The sequence below is a fragment of the Pipistrellus hanaki genome, assembly GCF_964339955.1.
Source record: "Pipistrellus hanaki genome assembly, chromosome: 3".
Taxonomy (NCBI): Eukaryota; Metazoa; Chordata; class Mammalia; order Chiroptera; family Vespertilionidae; genus Pipistrellus; species Pipistrellus hanaki.
The window spans coordinates 23,104,435-23,123,323 of NC_140505.1; the positions used below are offsets into that span (position 1 = coordinate 23,104,435).

At 40.6% G+C, this 18,889-nt stretch overlaps 1 protein-coding gene across 4 annotated transcripts in view; it reads left to right on the plus strand.

The window, feature by feature from the left end:
* AP3M2 (adaptor related protein complex 3 subunit mu 2) overlaps positions 1 to 18,889 on the plus strand; it is a 28,941-nt gene that overhangs the window by 280 nt on the left and 9,772 nt on the right. The window contains exons 2-5 of one of the 4 annotated variants that reach the window (XM_084879784.1): positions 6,753 to 6,936; positions 9,096 to 9,440; positions 14,112 to 14,283; positions 17,331 to 17,468. In XM_084879784.1, coding sequence (XP_084735910.1) covers positions 9,168 to 9,440; positions 14,112 to 14,283; positions 17,331 to 17,468 — 583 coding nt within the window. In that variant the 5' untranslated portion in view covers positions 6,753 to 6,936; positions 9,096 to 9,167. Of the gene's footprint in view, positions 1 to 6,752; positions 6,937 to 7,079; positions 7,299 to 8,997; positions 9,017 to 9,095; positions 9,441 to 14,111; positions 14,284 to 17,330; positions 17,469 to 18,889 lie in introns of those variants that run through there. The other 3 variants (XM_084879783.1, XM_084879785.1, XM_084879786.1) reach the window with 3 other exon arrangements.

The window sequence follows — 18,889 nt, forward strand, 5'->3', positions numbered from 1 at the left end:
ATGTAATTCCTGCTGGCTCCCACTTGGGACAAGAACAAAGTGGGTTAGGACTTCAGTATTATTGAATGATCTGTTTTTGAACACTTCCTAGTTGCTTATATGGTACTTATATAACACCATCATAGGGCTAATCCATCCTATAGAACAAAGAGGTAATATGCAAATTGACTCTCATGACCTTGCATCACAAATTGGCTGCCCCCACGTTGTCACAAGATGGCCACCACAAGATGGCCGCCCACACTTTGTCACAAGATGACTGGCAGGGGAGGGCAGTTGGGGCTGACCAAGCCTGCAGGGGAGGGCAGTTGGGGATGATAGGGTCGGCAGGGAAGCAGTTAGGTGTCAATCATGCTGACAGGGGAGTGGTTAGGTGTCAATCAGGCCAGCAGGAGAACTGTTAGAGGGCTATCAGGCTGACAGGCAGAGTGATTAGGGGCAATCAGGCAGCCAGGCAGGAGAGTGGTTAGGAGCCAGCAGTCCCAGATTGTGAGAGGGATGTCTGACTGCCAGTTTAGGCCCGTTGGACATCCCCTAAGGGGTCCTAGATTTAGAGAGGGTGCAGGCTGGGCTGAGGGATCCCCACCAGTGCACGAATTTCATGCACTGGTCCTGTAGTCCTCATATATAAAAACCCTGGGTTTGTCACATCCACAATGACTGAAGGCTCATCCTAACAGCAGGCTCTGGTGGGTGGGGACTTGTGGCAGTGGAGACAGGGACGGGGAGGCAGGGCCGGCATTCATACTCACAACCGCACACATGCACAGACACACACAGTGCCCACCAGCTCACAGCCTTTTCTCCTTTCCTTTCCCTCCCTCCCAGCTCGCTCTTGGAACATCTCTCAAAATGAGGAAACAAAACAGACTGGGCCTGAAGAGGCCTGGATGAAAGGGAGGTTGGGCAGAGGGTGGAGTGGCCCCCACTGGCCCTGCCCCCTCCCAGCCAGGAAAGAGGGAGACAGGGAGGCAGGGAGGCCTGGAGGACTGAGAAAAACAAAGAGACAGTGACTGGATGAGATCAGGCCGGCAGGGGAGAGCAGTTGGGGTGAAATTAGGCCGACAGGGGAGGGCATTTAGGAGTGAGCAAGCAGGCAGGCAGAGGGGTTAGGGGCAATCAGGCAGGCAGGCAAAGGCAGTTAGGGGTTATCAGGCAGGCAGGCAGGTGAGCAGTTAGGAGCCAGTGATCCCAGATTGCGAGAGGGATACCCAATTGAAGAGGTTGCAGGCTGGGCTGAGGGAATGCCCTCCCCCTGCCTGCACGGATTTTGTTCACTGGGCCACTCTAGTTCTATCTAATAAAAGAGTAATATGCAGATTGACCATCACTCCAACACACAATATGGCTGCCTCCATGTGGTCAAAGATCCTGCCCCCATGTGGACACAAGATGGCCACCACAAGATGACCAGCAGGGGAGGGCAGTTGGGAGAGACCAGGCCTGCAAGGGAGGGCAGTTGAAGGTGATCAACCCTGCAAGGGAGGGCAGTTAGGGGTGATCAGGTCGGCAGAGGAAGGAAGTTGGGGGCAAACAGGCCTAGTAAGAAGCCCTAGAATGATTCCATGCCTCTGAGGAGTGTGCAGGGCCTGATGGTTGCATATTTCTGGGGCTCATCATCTAGGGAAGGGGATTGGTGGTGATTACTTTCCCTGGGAGAGTGGAATCAGTAGGCTAGCCTGAGGATGCCAGGAGAGGGATGCTGCTGTCTCCTATTCAGGCAGGGTTTGGATTTCAGGAACTTGAGATGATTTTGCTGGGGCTTCCGAGTAAAAGAAGCTACAGAGAACGTTTGCTGCCTGGAAGCATCCCAAGATTCCCTGGTTACAACACATCTTGTGAGCTATAGCATTACTTAAATGTTACTTTTGTTTAATGTTACTCTTCCTGTGCATTTTCCTTTTTAAAAATTGATTGATTAATTTTTAAAGAATTGATCAGAGAGAGAGGAAGGGAAGGAGGGGAGAGAGAGAGAGAAATATTGACGTGTGAGAGAAACATCCATCAGTTGACTCCTGCACCCACCCCAACTATGGATTAATCTAGCAACCTGGGTATATGCCCTAACTAGGAATCAAACCCACCTTTTGGTGTACAGATGATGCTCCAACCGAGCCACACCGGCCAGGGCTTCATTTCCCTTTAAACAATTTTTATATGTGTCCACCCTGATCTTTGCTCTTTTTTTTTTTATATATATATATATTTTATTGATTTTTTACAGAGAGGAAGGGACAGAGATAGAGAGCTAGAAACATCGATGAGAGAGAAACATCGACCAGCTGCCTCCTGCCCATCCCCTACCGGGGATGTGCCCTCAACCAATGTACATGCCCTTTACCGGAATCGAACCTGGGACCTTTCAGTCCGCAGACCAAAGCTCTACCACTGAGCCAAACTGGCTTCGGCAAGATCTTTGCTTTTCTATGGCCCTCTCCAATCCATCCCCCACACACATGGTCTTTCTGAAATGTAGCTGAAAGCATTTTACTATCCATTAACTTAACATTTCTTTAACGGAATCCCAGGCTTATGAGAGAGGCAGGAGGTGCACCCTGTGAGCCAGACTGCTTCAGTCGTCCTTTGTGCTAAATGCCAGCTTATTTGACCTTTGGCAAGTTAACTGAACACTCATTGCAATATTTTCATCTATAAAAAGGGATCAACTGGGCCTATTCGATTCCTGGTCAGGGCACATGCAGAGGTTTTGGACTTGATCCCCAGTTGGGGGCATGCAGGAAGCAGTCCTCCAATGGATGTTTCTCTCTCGTCAAAGTTTCTTTCTTTTTTTAAAAAAGGCCAATTCAGGTGCTTTTAAAATATATACACACTTTTAAAAAAATTGATTTCAGAGAGGAAGGGAGAGGGAGAGAGAGACAAAAACATCAATGATGAGAGAATCATTGATCGGCTGCCTCTTGCATACCCTACACTGGGGATTCAGCACACAACCCGGGCATGTGCCCTGACTGGCAATCAAACCATGACTTGAACTATAGCTAAGTTAGAATGAGGGAAAGAATGCAGACTTCCTTTTTTCTTTTTCTTAACATGAGATTAGGAAGACAAGTAGGAGGTAGGTGGTTGTGAGCTTTGTAATAATTGTTAATAGTTATAAAACAGTATGTGCCATGCATACTATCCATTCATTCCATAAATATTTAGTGAGTCTCACTATGTATCAGGCACCCTTCTAGTGTTTGGATACAGAATACCAATAAATATAATAGAAATCCTTGCCCTAGTGGAGATTACATTCTAGTGAAGGAAGACAGATAAGAATCAATAAACATAATAAGTAAACTATATAGTACTAGAGGCCTGGTGCACTAAATTTGTGCACAGGAAGGGGGGGAGTCCCTCAATCTAGCCTGCACCCTCTTGCGATCTGGGACCACTCGGGGGATGTTGGGCCTAAACTGGCAGTCGGACATCCCTCTTGCAACCCAGGACAATGCAGGCACCAGTGACCAGACTTTTCATACAGGTGAAAGGCATCTTGCTGTTGTATGGGCAGCTACATTTTTTGTTTTTGTTTTTGCCCTGCTTATAAAAGGTAGCATGTAACATGATCTCTCTGAGGCAGTAGTACCATTTTTCCCATTTGTGGGTGGAAAAACTGAAGCGGAGAGAAGTTAAATAATTGGCTTTGTCACACAGTTATAAACGTCAGAATCAAGGCTGAACACAAAATGTGCAAGGCAGAGTCCATGCATGTCATCACTGCATCATCCTGTTTTTCAGTGTTAGGGCAGCTTTGCCAGGCTTTAATTTTTAAGAGACTGTTCCCAATATATAGGGTAGGGTCCCTAGGCCTGGCCTACGATCAGGACCATCTGTGGGGCAACTGGTGGGCTGGGTGATAGGGGTGGCCCGCTGGCACCTGCCCTGGCTGGTCACCGCTGGTCACCTCTGCACCCCAATTGCTGATGCCGGTCAACTCCCTCTGGGCATTGAGCGTCTGCCCCCTGGTGGTCAGTGCACATCATAGCATTCCACCGGTTGTTCTGCTGTTCAATCTATTTGCATATGAGGGTTTTATTGATATTATATAGGATGTTAGAAGGTGATAAGTGCAATAGGAAAACAAACAAACAAACAAACAAACAAACAAACAAAAAAACACAGAAGGGAGATCCAGAGCATCATGGGACTGGAGGGCACGTTACAGTTTTTAAAAGGGTAGTGAGAGTGAGTCTCATTGGGAAGAGACATTTGAGCAAAGTCTTGGAGGAGATGGAGTTGGTTATGGGGACACGGTGGAGGGTGGGGACTCCAGTAAAGGGAATGGTCAGAACAAAGCTTTAACACCACCATGTGCTTGGGGAGTCCCAGGAACATTAAGGATGATAGTGTAGCTGAAGTAGAATGAACAAGGGGTAAAGTAGGAGAGGAGGTTATAGGGTTGAGGGTGGGGACTGGGTTTCATAGGATCTTGACATCTATTTTAAATATTTTGGCTTGTAGTGCTTTTGAAATGGGTATCCAATGGAGGGTTTGAACAAAGGAGTTAACAGGATCTGATTTATCAATATGCTGGGTTGAGAAGAGACTGCATATGGGCCAGAGTGGAAGACCAGATGGAAATACACTGCAGTAATCTAGGAGAGAGACATGGGGCTTGGACCACAGTGTGGCCAGGGGGGTGGTGAGGAGGAGTCAGATTCTATATATAGCCTGAGGGAGGGACCAGCTGGATGTGGGGAGTGAGAACATGAAAAAGTGAAGGACCCCTGGGCCTGACCATCTGGCTCCATCAACTAAGATGAAAAGGGCTATGGCTGGAGCAGGTTTAAAGGGGGAAAAATCAGGAGTTCAGTTTTAGACATGTTAAGTTTACTATATCTAGAGCTCTCTTAACCATCCAAGTGGAAATGCTGAGAAGGCAGCTGGATATATATGAGTCTAGGCATCAGAAGGGTCTGAGCTACAGACGTAAATTTGGGAGTTATCAGTATATGAATATCGAAAGTCATGAGACCAGGTGAAATGTCTAAAGGAGTGGGCATGGAGAGAGAAGAGGACCAGAACCTAGGACACTCCAACTTTAAGAGTTCAAAGGGAGGAAGATCTAGCTTCATTTAATCCCCCTACCCATCCTAAATTAATTACTTATGATCCCCCCCCCTTTAAAAAAAAGTTTTTATTGATTTTTAGAGAGAGGAAGGGAGAAGGATGGAAACTTCTATGAGCCTGGCCAGTGTGGCTCAGAGGTTAAGAGTTGACCTATGAACCAGGAGGTCACAGTTTGATTCTTGGTCAGGGCAATATGCCTGGGTGGCAGACTCCATGCCCAGAAGGCAGCTGATCAGTGATTTTCTCTCATTGTTGGCGCTTCTATCTCTCCCTCCCTCTCCCTTCCCCTCTGAAATCAATAAAATTATATTTAAAATAAAAAAATAAAAAGTTTGTACTATTAGTGTCCTTATTTGAGAAGCTTGAAGTTTAGGGAAGGTAAATTACTTTCTTAAAATAACAGCTGGTAAGTGTTGAAGCACTTCAAACTCAGGCCGTCTGACACCAGAGCCCCTAAGCTATTTTACAGGATGCCACATCATCCAGCCATTTTGATTTTGTGTTTTCTCATTTACTTAGTTCAAAATTAGCCAACTCTCTGCCCTTAGCAAGTATGGCAGAAAACAATCCACTCCATCTTCTATAAACATCTATTATGGTCCTGTGTAAAGGAGTAGCTGCTGCTCATGCTCCCTTTTACCAACGTGAAAAGTGAAGCAGTCAGGGTGACAACCTGTGGTCTAGGTAAACATTATTACTACCATCACCACACTTTTTATTTGAACACATACAATGTGCCAGGAATCATCAAGGCAAACACTTTCCTTATCTCACCTTATTTAATAAGTACTTTTAAAAAAAATGTATTTTATTGATTTTTTTACAGAGAGGAAGGGAAAGGGCTAGAGAATTAGAAATCCCATGAGAAAGAAATATCAATTAGCTGCCTCCTGCTCACCTCCTACTGGGGATGTGCCCACAACCAAGATACATGCCCTTGACCGGAATCAAACCTGGGACCCTTGAGTCCACAGGCCAACGCTCTATCCACTGAGCCAAACCAGTTAGGGCTAATAACTATTTTTTAAAACTGAAGTTGAATCTTGTTTTCTAACCTCTACTCTGTGCTTTTTTGGAGCACAATGACTTGAATCACTTAAAATAATAGTAATAACGTCATTAGCGTTTCAATGCAATTTGCAGAGACACCTGCCTGGCACCTAACTGAGATTCTTTTAAAAAAAAATATATATATATTTTATTGATATTTTACAGAGAGGAAGAGAGAGGGACAGAATTATAAACATCGATGAGAGAGAAAAACATCAATTCAGCTGCCTCCTACACACTCCCTACTGGGGATGTGCCCGCACCAATGTACATGCCCTTGACCGGAATTGAACCTGGGACCTTTCAGTCCGCAGGCCAACGCTCCATCCACTGAGCCAAACCGGTTTCTGCATAACTGAGATTCTTAAAGGTTAAGTATTTTGCCCAAGGTCAAGCAGGTGGTGGTCTAGTTGGGGCTGAAAGAAGCCTCCAGAATCCAGGTCCAGAGCTCTGGATGAGAGGCTATCCTGCCCATCACCTTTACTATACCCAATGCACATAACTGAAAGGGCATCACGTCTCTTTTTAAAAGCACTTATCTAATGGAGAGTAGTTATTACTGCTCAGGATTTATTATCCACGATACGCTATTAGATAAATCATGCCCCGGAAATCACACTTTTTAGCATCCCCTGGAGGCATATTCCGCGGTTCTGCAGCTGCCAGCAACAGCCTGACAGGCCCTTTGTGACTGGCGGCCAGCCGACTGTCCACGACGGCCAATCGGGGCTCGGAGTCACGGAGCTGCACCAATCGGAGATGAACGAACCCCCGAGGAGGGCCAATGGGGAGCTCGAGCCGAAGAACTGGGTGAGCCCCGAACCCGCAATCAATCTGAGGGGCGGAGCGGAACGCTGGTGCCCAATCCTCGGCTTTCAGACCTCGGCCGCGGGCCAATCAGCGGGCGTGCGGCGGCCGGGATATGCGGGGGGCGGGAGGGGGGGCCGCGGGGAGGCGGGGCCTGTCCGCGCAGAGGCGAGGTGGGCGCTGCGGAGAGCGAGGCCGGGTGAGAAGGGCTGGCTGCCTGGGTCTGGGGAGGGGGTGACGTGCACCCACAGCCCACAGGGGAGGCGGCTGGGGCGCGCGAGGGTGGGGCGGGGCGAGCGGGGCAGGGGCAGGGGCACGGGATGCCACCGGACTGAGCCTCGCGCTGCGGGATGCTGCGGGCAGAGGTAAGGGGCTGGGTACCGGGCGGTGAAGGTGGCCCGCTCCGGGATGATGATGGCTGGGGGAGGAGGGAGATGCTGTTGCCATGGCAACGCAGTGTGCCACCTGTCGACTCTTTTCCGCCTCCCGAACGTGCACACACCTTAAATCTATCCCCTTTTCCACCGGCCTCAAGCGGTGCCTACCGTCTGTGGCTGGGACCAGCGCAAAACTAAGCCACTTTGGCAGCTGTCTCTGCTCCGCGTCTGACTCGAGGCTTCCCCTTCCTCCCCTTGGCCTAGGGCAGAGGGATTAAGCCGGGCACTTGGTACAACAGGCCTTTGAGGGTAACCTCCTGGGCCAGTTGGCAGAATGGACACCGCTGGGATGCAGTGCGGCCGCCTCATCCTGGGAACTGGCATGGTAGAGATGCTGTAGCCTGAGGGACCAGGGGTATCCCCCAGAGGGATTTTTTTTCTTTTTCTTTTTCCCTTTTTAAAAATATATTTTATTAATTTTTTTTACAGAGAGGAAGGGAGAGGGACAGAGAGCTAGAAACATCAATGAGAAATATGGACCAGCCGCCTCCTGCACACTCCCCACTGGGGACGTGCCTGCAACCAATGTACATGCCCCTGACCGGAATCAAACCTGGGACCCCTCAGACCACAGGCCAACACTCTATCCACTGAGCCAAACCAGTTTCGGCAAGAGGGATTTCTTAAAAAGGCATCTAACCCAGAGCCTTGTGCATAACAAATACTTAGAAAGTGGTGGTTGACTGAATGAAGAAGACCACCATGGCAGCTTTCCCTTCCATGGACCAGCGCTGTGTACTGAATTTACATTTTCTAGTCAGCACATTTAAAGAAAGCAAAAAGGTTAAATTAATTTTAATGTATTTTACTTCACCCAATCTATACAAAATATCAATATTAAATATAATCAAAATTAAATCAATGTTACTTTATCGATACCAAATTGTTGGGAAAATGTTATAAATTCTCATTTTCACACAAAGCTTTCCAAACCTGGTGTGTATCTCACACTTACAGAACATCTCAATTTCAAGTGCTCATTAGTCATACTTAGCTAATGGCTACCACATGAGACTATACAACCATAAACATTTCTTACATGTGTGTGAGTTGTGACCAAAAAACATGAAACGCATTAATATTCTTTGGTGCCCTCTTATTTGCAAGGAGGCACTGTGCACTGAGGTAACAAAAAACATGAGACCTGGTCTTTTTTCTCAAGGAGCTTCCTGTCTAGTTGAGAAAATACACATCCGGAAATTAAGCTGCATTTTATTTATTTATTTATTTATTTATTTATTTATTTATTTATTTGTTTGTTTTGTACAGAGAGGAAGGGAGAGAGATAAGAGAGTTAGAAACATCGATGAGAGAGTCATCCATGAGCTGCCTCTTGCACACCCCCTACTGGGGATATGCCCGCAACCAAGGTACATGCCCTTGACCGGAATCGAACCCGGGACCTTTCAGTCCCCAAGCCAATGCTCTATCCATTGAGCCAAACTGGTTTCGGCTAAGCTGCATTTTAAATGGACATGATTGTGCATTTTAAATGGACATGATTGAGGCACTAGTAAGGGCAACTGGCAGTATATGATTGATTGACAAACAAGACGGCTGATAATTATCCTATTATTTGAATTCTAGGGAGGGATACTTCAGGCTCATGTAGTAGAAGAAGACTTAAGTCTAGTCTTGAAAGATGGGTAAGACTTGGGCTGCTAGAAAAGATGGGGAAGGTGTTTCGGTTGAATGGATCTAATCAGAACTTCTTATTTTTCTTAGGGTTGAAAATTTGTAGAGTCCCAAGGCGTGCAGACTGAAAAAGCCTGTCCTCTCTCACTGACAGTCTCCACCATGATTCATAGCCTTTTCTTGATCAACTCCTCTGGAGATATTTTCCTGGAGAAACACTGGAAAAGCGTGGTCAGCCGTTCTGTTTGTGATTACTTTTTTGAGGCACAAGAGAGAGCCACTGAGGCAGAAAACGTACCGCCTGTTATCCCTACCCCTCACCACTACCTCTTAAGTGTATACCGGCACAAGATCTTCTTTGTGGCTGTGATCCAGACAGAGGTTCCACCTCTGTTTGTCATTGAGTTCCTTCACCGGGTAGTGGACACATTTCAGGTGTGTGATCGTGAGGAGGTTCATGCGCGTAAATGATATAGTATCTTTCTTAATTCTGTTTCCATTGTATTCAGCTCTATTAAGAAACTTAAAGCAACGAAAATCAAAACTGCTCTAGCCAGTTTTTCTCAGTGGATAGAGCATTGGCCCTCAGACAGAAGGGTCCTGGGTTTGATTCTGTTCAAGGGCACATACCTTGATTGCAGGCTCAGTCCCTGTGCAGGAGGCAACCAATTGATGTGTGGCTCTCACATGGATGATTCTTTCTCTTTGTCTCTCCCCCTCCCATCCACTCTCTCTAAAAATCAATGGCAATGCCCTAGCTGGTTTGGCTCAGTGGAAAGAGCCCTGGCTTGTGGATTCAAGGGTCCCAGTTTTGATTCTGGTCAAGGGCACATACCTTGGTTGCAGGCTTGATCCCTAGTAGGGGGCATGCAGGAGGCAGCCAATCAATGAATCTCATCATTGATGTTTCTTTTTTTATTTTTTATTTTTATTTTATTGATTTTGTACAGAGAGGAAGGGAGAGAGATAGAGAGTTAGAAACATCGATGAGAGAGAGTCATCGATCAGTTGCCTCTTGCACACCCCCTACTGGGGATATGCCCGCAACCAAGGTACATGCCCTTGACCAGAATCGAACCCAGGACCTTTCAGTCCCCAAGCCGATGCTCTATCCATTGAACCAAACCGGTCCCGGTTCATCATTGATGTTTATATCTCTCCCTCTCCTTTCCTCTCTGAAATCAATAAAAATATATTTTTTAAAAAATAAATGGCAAAATATCCGTGGGTTAGTATTAACAACAAAAAAGGAAGTGATTAAAAATAAACAAATAAAAACTCTGACTGTTCATCTCTTCTCCCATTTGATAAGATTCTTGATTCTACTTATTGAATTGGCTGCATATAGAATGACAAATTGAATACTTTTGAATCTGTTGCATGAGAAAGTCAGCCTACACAGTATTGTGTGCAGTCATTTTAGTTCTAGAAATTGGAATTGTCTTATATTTTGTTCACAAATCAGAGGATTTTAGTTTTGTTTTTGTTTTTTTTAATCTTAACCTGAGGACATTTTCCCATTGGTTTTTAGAGTGAGTGGAAGAGAGAGGGAAAGGCAGAGAGAAACATCAGTTTGAGAGAAACATATCAATTGGTTGCCTCCTACATGAGCCCTGATTTGGGCCTGGGCCTGGGAGGAGCCTGCCCTTGACTGGAATCGAACCTGGGACCCTTCAGTCCTCAGGCTGATGCTCTATCCACTTCACCAAACTGGCTAGGGCTATTTTTGTTTTTAATAGTGGACTTGATGTTAACCATTGTTAATTACATTGCTTTGAGTCACATCAAAAAGTGGTAAGTGTATAAAGATAAATATATTTTTAAAGTAGAGAATTAAGTAATGCTTATCCCTGGCAGGGATAATTTGTGACCCTGTATTTTATCTTGGGCTTGGGGTATTTATCCACAGCATTGGAGTACTAGTGATGAGCTCTTATTGAAAACCTAAAGTGGGAAATCTTCTATACACCTCCCCCCCAAATTTAAGTAACATATTTTATAAGATACAGTTTTCATTTTGAGGTGTTTTTTTTTTTTTTTTAATATATAAATAGATTTGAACATTTTTGGGCAGGGTGTATAGGGGAGGGAAGTTAAACTACAATGTTAGCACCATCTATAATAATAAAAGCCTAAACGACCATCATAACCAAACGGACGACTGAACAGGCTTCCTGGGGTGACTAGGCCAGCAGGGGGTTAGTGAGGGACAATCAAACAAATGAGTAGCAGGCTGCGTGAGGCAACCAGGTCGGCAGGGGGGTTAGTGAGGGATGACCAGGCTGGCAGTGGGGACAGTGAGGGGTGACCAGGCCAGCAGGGGGGGCAGTTAGGGGCAATCAGGCAGGCAGGCTGGTGAGCAGTTAGGAGCCAGTGGTCCCGGATTGTGAGAGGAATGTCCAACTGCTGGTCATCCTGGGGATCGGGCCTAAACTGGCAGTTGGACATCCCCCAAGGGGTTCCGGATTGGAAAGGGTGCAGACTGGGCTGAGGGGACCCCCTCCCCACCCATGCATGAATTTTGTGCACCGGGTCTCTAATTTATAGCATAAGATTTTAGGCTGCCCAGACTCTGGATTCAGTGGAATTCTTTCCCTAAAAGACTTGCTCAACTTCTAACACTTGTGGTATTTGCATAACTGAAATGATAAATGAGAAGCAAGGGCCCTTTGATTCAACTTCTATGTCATGTGAGGTCTGGCATTAGTCTCATGAATACAGAGATTGTAGAACTGGAGAAGAAGAGAATGAAGACCCAAATGTTGTGATAAAAATTGAGAAACACGTCAAAGCATCCTTTCATTTGCTCTTATATCTAGATCACATGTCTGAAACAGCTTTCATTCCAAGAGAATTCTATTTTATAATTTTTCCCACAGATTCTTTCTGGTAGTATTATTCTGAGATTCTAGTTCTCATGTGACATACTAGTTCCTTCACATAGTGAAAACCTGAGCCCCTGTATGTGGAAGAACTGTAAGCAAAATAACTCAATAGTTATGGCCTTAAACCACTCTAACTGGGACCCATTATGATATTTTTGCACATTTGATATTTTACCCCATTCTAAGATTGACAGCCCCGTTGGTGAAACTTGATATCAACTTCATATTGCCATAGTGATATTATCTAATTATAAGACAGGAAGTGAGAAAAGTTGTTTAATCTAGTTGAAACCACAGAGGAATTTGAGAAAACAGTACAGTGGCTTGTTTGGAAGTTTGGGACTTCATAGTTTGGGACTGGTTATTTTTGAAGGTTTTGTTAAAAGTAAATGGATATATCCTGATTTTGGTGTCTTATCTGATGTCATTCTCTCTGGCTGTATTATATTTCTAGGACTGGAATATAATGGAAGAATTTCAGCTATAGAATTGCAAGCACTTTTGCTGTAGCACTTTGTCATATTTATGTTTCCATTCCAACTGCTGAGTTCACATTCTGCCCGATTTATAAAATCCAGAGAGGTGTTTTACTTATTTTTCAAAATAAAATCAGTCGTAGGAAGGAAATATATTACTTATTTTCTCTTAAGTACTCAGTTTTTAATGGAGAAATCTGTTTTATTTATTTATTTAAAATTAGGAATGTTAGTCTTTATTCTTTTGTTGTTGTTATTAATCCTCACCCAAGGATATTTTTCCATTGACTTTTTTAGAGAGAGTGGAAGGGAGGGGGACAGATAGAAAGAAATATCAACTGGTTGCCTCCTGCACTTGCCCTGACCAGGGCCGGGGACCAAGCCTGCAGCTGAGGTATAAATCGAACCCAGGACCTTTCAGGCCACAGGCCAACACTCTGTCCACTGAGCAAAACTGGCTTGGGCAATCTTTTTGTTTTAGAAACATATTCCTAAGTGTTCTTGGATATTGGAATGGCTTCGATAATTGACATTAGCCGATGTGATTTCGATCACATCTGGAGTCCATGATCAATTTTGGATGTCATAATTTGAGGAGAATATTGGAAAACCAGAGCATATTCAAAGACATGGCAAATGGTGAAATGATCTACAAACCATACTATAGCATGAATAGTAGAACGATCAAACAGGGAGTTTGGCCCTGAGAAAAAATATTGAAATGAAATCCTGTAGTTGTCTTCAAGTAACTGTGGGGTTATTCTATAAACTTGTTCTTTAAGGAAGATCTAGGAAGCAAATTTTAGTTTAGCAATAGAACTTTTTAATAATCCGAGCTGTCCATGAATAGAATGCTTTCTCAGAAAGAGGTCAGTTTCCCTTCCTTGGATGAATTAAAGGAGGGTTATATGACTATCTCTTAGTTCCAGTCAAAGACATCATTGACATTGCTAGAAAGGCACACCAAATGACTGCAGCATTTCTTTCTAAATTATTTCATCATCATGCATTGAATTTTTTATAGTTTACAAAGCATTTTTACATATAATTGTCATTTAATCAATCATGCTTAGTACTTACAACATCCTTGTGTGTCCAGTGGTATTATCCTGATTATAAAAGAAATCAAGACCCAAATGGGTTAGTATGACTTAATCTAGTAATCTAGTAAGTGACCATTAAGATTGTAACCTAGGTCTTCTGATTTGGAATCCAGAGCTTTTTCCACACCCCAGATAATTTAGTATCTAAGTTTAGCCTTTGTTAATAAAAGGACAAAGCATTCTTAGGATCCTAGCATCTTAGAGTAAGGATGATCTCAAGTGATTTTCTGTTGTGCTAGTGCATCCCCCTCATTTTATTTTATTTTCCTCTAAATTCTTATTAAGGAATAGAAGCACACAGTAAAGGTTAAAAATATTTTCAGGTCTAATCCATAAGCACACATAATAAGTCTTGATTCAGTTTTTGTATTCTACATATCTAGTTGAAGAAACTAACCCATAGAGGTTAAATGACTTACTTTTGTTTATAAAAGAAGTTAGTAATAACACTATACTATAAGACAATCTGGTATTCTTTCCATCTATGGGAACTATGGTTGTACTTCACTTCCTTATTGTAGAAGAATATCCCAAACACTGAGTAAACACATAAGGGCAGGACTAGATCCTTATTCTCTAGGAACATTCTTTCACTTATTACAGTATCTGAGTGGTAAATAATACATTTTCTATTTTCATCAGGATTATTTTGGAGTCTGTTCAGAGCCAGTGATCAAAGACAATGTGGTTGTGGTTTATGAAGTACTGGAAGAGATGCTTGATAATGGGTTTCCATTAGCTACCGAATCAAACATCCTCAAAGAACTGATAAAGCCTCCCACTATCCTCCGAACAGTTGTCAACACCATAACAGGTATGGAGAAAGGGGAAACCCACAGAAAGCTGCTGCCATCATGGGGTGGCTTAGTCTGGTGTGTGCATAGTTTTGAGTGCTTATCTTTGGTCATCTCAGATATACAGATGCTTCAATTTGCTCTTTATAGTCTTTGAGTATGAACTGAAGTAGATTTTAATTATGTGGAAAAATACCCTGATTTCAGTAACAGAATGAAATGTTCTCCCTTAAAAATAATTTTTTTTTCTGATTACAGAAGAAATACATGATTATTATAGGCATGTTGGAAATACAGAAAAGCACAAAGAACATGAAATTAATTCTTAATCCTGTTATACTTTTAATATACTGATGTATATATTTTTTTGTCTTTTCTAGACAGATTATAGATGAATGGATAGAATTTTTTTAAACAACTCATATATATTTAAAAACTTACATTTTATCAGTATATGAACACTATCTTATTAGGACAACTATTCTTCTACACCATTTTTAGTGACTTTACAATTTTCTGCCATATGGAATAGACCCTAAATTATTTACTGATTCCCTGTTTATGATATTTCTGATTTTTTGTTCTTTTAAATATAAAGGAATTAGCATTCTTATACTTAAATCTTTGTGTACATTAGAATGATTTATTTTCAGTACTAGAAATAGAACTGCTGGACCAAAGGATGTGCATATTTTATGGACTTAATGCATTGTGCCAAATTGCGCTCCAGAGAAGTTACACTAATTTATACTTTCAGCAGCAATTTCTATGTGCCTAGCCAACTCTATCATTATTTTTATTTTTAAAAAGTTTGACATTTGATAATTTAGTAGTATCTTGTTATTTACACACTCATTTTTTATGACTAAGGGAGTTAAAACCTGTTCAAGTGTTTATTGACTATTTTTTTCTCTTTTGTGAATTACTTTTTGTGTCTTTTGCCCATTTTTTGTTTTTGTTGAAATCATTTTCTTTTTTTATTCTAGTTTAAAAGCATTCGTTTCATTTAAGGATATTAAACTACCATATATAGTGGAAATATACATGATAGTTTGTGGGAGTTCTTTACATATTTTGAATATTCTCATACATATTTTCTCACAATCTGTCTTGTCATTTGACATTGTACATGGTATGGTTTGTTTAGCCATATTTAAAAATTTTTGATTTAGTAAAATTAATCATTTTTTTAAAGTTTTACATTTTGGGTCTTGCTAATATATAAACAGGGTTTACTTAGAATTTGACAAAATGATTGGAAGATACATTTTAAAAGGGATAAATATGCACAAATAGCCAGGACAATTTTGAAAAAGAATTACAAAGGGGTGGAAAAAATTTTCCCTGTCAAATATCAATATATATCAATTTCATATGGTGCTTGAGACAAAAACTCATAGACTAGAGTCTTTAAAAACAAAGAAAGAGAAAAAGAAAAAACAAAAACACAAAAACCAAGAGAGATAAAAACTAAGATGGTTTGAAAATAAATATTAAAAAAAAAAGAACAAGAGAGAAAATATCATGAAGTTTTCGTAATTTAAAAAATATATTGGCCCAGTAATAGGCAAATAGATGATTGGGATAAAATAGAAAGACTAGAAACAGACTCTTGCATTTATAGAAATTTGATATAGATAGGTGTTGTCTTATATAAATCAGTTAGCCAAGGGCCAGTTGTTAAATGTTTTATTGTTTTGGGGCAGTCAGCCTTGATATAGAAAAAAAATGAAGTCTCCCTACTCATTCTATACATGAAATGAAATAAGATCCAGTTAGATTAGAGTTAAACACACATAACTGTTAGAAGAAAGCACAGGAGAATGCCTTTATGATCTTAGAGAAGAAAAGTCATTTTTTAAAAGTGGATTTTCTTCTAATTCTTTTGTGATTTTATTTTTGGATGTAATTTTTTAATCTATATGGAAATTATCTTGTTAATCAATAAGAGGTAAGGCTCTAGGTTTATTTCTCCAAATTTTTATTTCTCCAAATTTTTCCTAGCACCACATATTGAATAATTTATCTTTTTTCCCTGTTTTCAAATGATATTTTTATCTTGTACTAAGTCATTATGGATTCTTGGTCTTCTGTTTTTTAGGTTTTCCTGCCTTATTATCATACTGATTTAACTATAATATTATAGCTTGATGAGAGGTTTTAATATATAGAGCATCTTTTTAAGAAAACACATTCATTGGGATTTTCAATATTTGGGGCTTATTTTAAACCTTAAAGAACTTTATTAGTACCTGAATTATTTATGAATATTATTGAGTTATTTTTCAGAATCTCACTTAAATCTAGAAAAAGGTATCTGAGAACCAGCTTTTGAAAAGCTGAAATATTTTGTATATATGCTGAATATATGTGTATTTAATGTTTATTTCTTTAGGTTAAAAAGATCCAGGTTATAGAAGAAGGAAATAGATTTGTAATTAGTTATAATATTTCATATTTTATTATATAGAACCTTTGAATAAAAAAATATTTTGATGCCTATGGGGGAAAAACAAGGCAAGGAATTGATTTATAATTCTTATAATCTTATAGATAGGGAAAGATCTAATTTGCATTTTTTTCCTAAATTTAAGTATTGGTGTGAGAGAGATTATGTTGATGTGTACATTTTAATACGTAGCATAGATGTACCTAAGAACCTACCTCAAATTAGAATACTGTTTTTACCCATGAAAATTTTATATCAATATGTAGATTACCATCTCCACTGAAATCCAATACATTATTTAAGTTGCAAGCAATTGTGGAATTTGAGAGACCAAGTTCAAGTTACTTTCAAAACCAAAATATGATATCTGTTTCTCAGGTAACTTTCTTAACCCTTATTTTGCTTGAGAAGGCAGACCAGATGGTGACAAGTTTTTAAAGTAGACTAGGTTACCCATATAGAAGTTGGGAAAACTCCTGTTTCTTGGGGTTTTTTTTGAAAAATTATTTGAATAGTGGAAGCATAGAAACTTCTAGGGAAGTATTCTATGATTATTAGATAATTGGTACATCTAATCATCAAGTTAGAATTAAATTACAGTAATATTCATTGTCTCAGGAAGCACCAATGTGGGTGACCAGCTTCCCACTGGGCAGCTGTCAGTGGTGCCGTGGCGACGGACTGGGGTGAAATACACCAACAATGAGGCCTATTTTGATGTGATTGAAGAGATTGATGCCATCATTGATAAATCAGGTACATAATTTTAATGTATCTTTCAAACTATGAAAATAGAAAGAGGCCCCCTTTTTAGAATGCTTGCTATTAGCAGGATTATTCCCCATTTAAAACCATTCATTTCAACTTAGTGTATACTTTATGTCAAGCACAATGCTGGATACTAGGCATGAACTTAAATATTATGATGCAGATAACATGATTATATATGTATAAACCCCTAAAGATTCAACAAAAAGCTCTTAAAACTAAAAAAATAAATTCAATAAAGTTGTAGGAAAAACAATTAACATACAAAAATTAGTAGCATTTCTATATGCAAACAACAAACTATCCTAAAAGGAAATTAAGAACACAGTTTCATTTATAATAGCAACAAAGAGAATAAAATACTTAGGACTAAGGAATAAACTTAAGCAAAGAAGTAAAAGATTTGTATATCGAAAATGGTAAAACATTGATGAAGAAAATTAAAGAAGATACAGATAAATGGAAAGACACCTATATTCATGGAGTGGAAGAATTACATTATTACAATGTCGATAATACCCAAAGTGTTCTATAGATTCAATGCTATCCCCATCAAAATCCCAATGGTACTCTTTTTAGAAATAGAAAGAAAAAAAAAATCCTAATACTCATATGGAACAAAAAAGACCCCAAGTAGCCAAAATAGTCTTGAGCAGGAAGAGTTAAGCTGGGAATTTCACACTTCCTGATTTCAAAATTTGTTATAAAATTACATTAATTAAAACAGTATGCATCTGAAATAAAAACAGACTTATAAACCCATGAAACAAAATATAGAGCTCAGAAATAAAGCCATACATTTATAATCAACTAATCTTCAACAGGAGTACCAAGAATATACAATGGGAAAAGGATCGTCTCTTCATTAAATGTGTTGGGGAAACTGAATATCTACAGACATATATCCACAGACATAATCAACTCAAAGTGGATTAAAGACTTGAACATAATGTATGAAATTATAAGACCCCCTAGGAGAAAAGATAGAGAGAAAGCTTCTTGACAGTGGTCTGAGCAACGATTTAGTTTAGATATGACACCAAAAGCAAAGGCAACAAATGCAAAAATAGGCAAATGGGATTGTATCAAACTAAAAAGCTTTTGTACAACAAAGAAACAATCAACAGAGTGAAAAGGCAACCTGTAAATGGGAGAAAATACTTGTGAACCATGTATCTGATAAGAGATTACTATCTAAAATATATAAGGAATTCATACAACTCAACAACAAAACAAAAAACAAATAACCTGATTAAAAAAAAAAATTGGACATAGTACACTTTTAAGAGTCTCATGCTCTACCGACTGAGCTAGCCGGGCACTTCCTGGACATAGTACACTTTTAGAAACCTGACTAGACATGTTTCAAAAGAAGACATAAAAATGGCCAGCAGGTATATGAAAAGGTG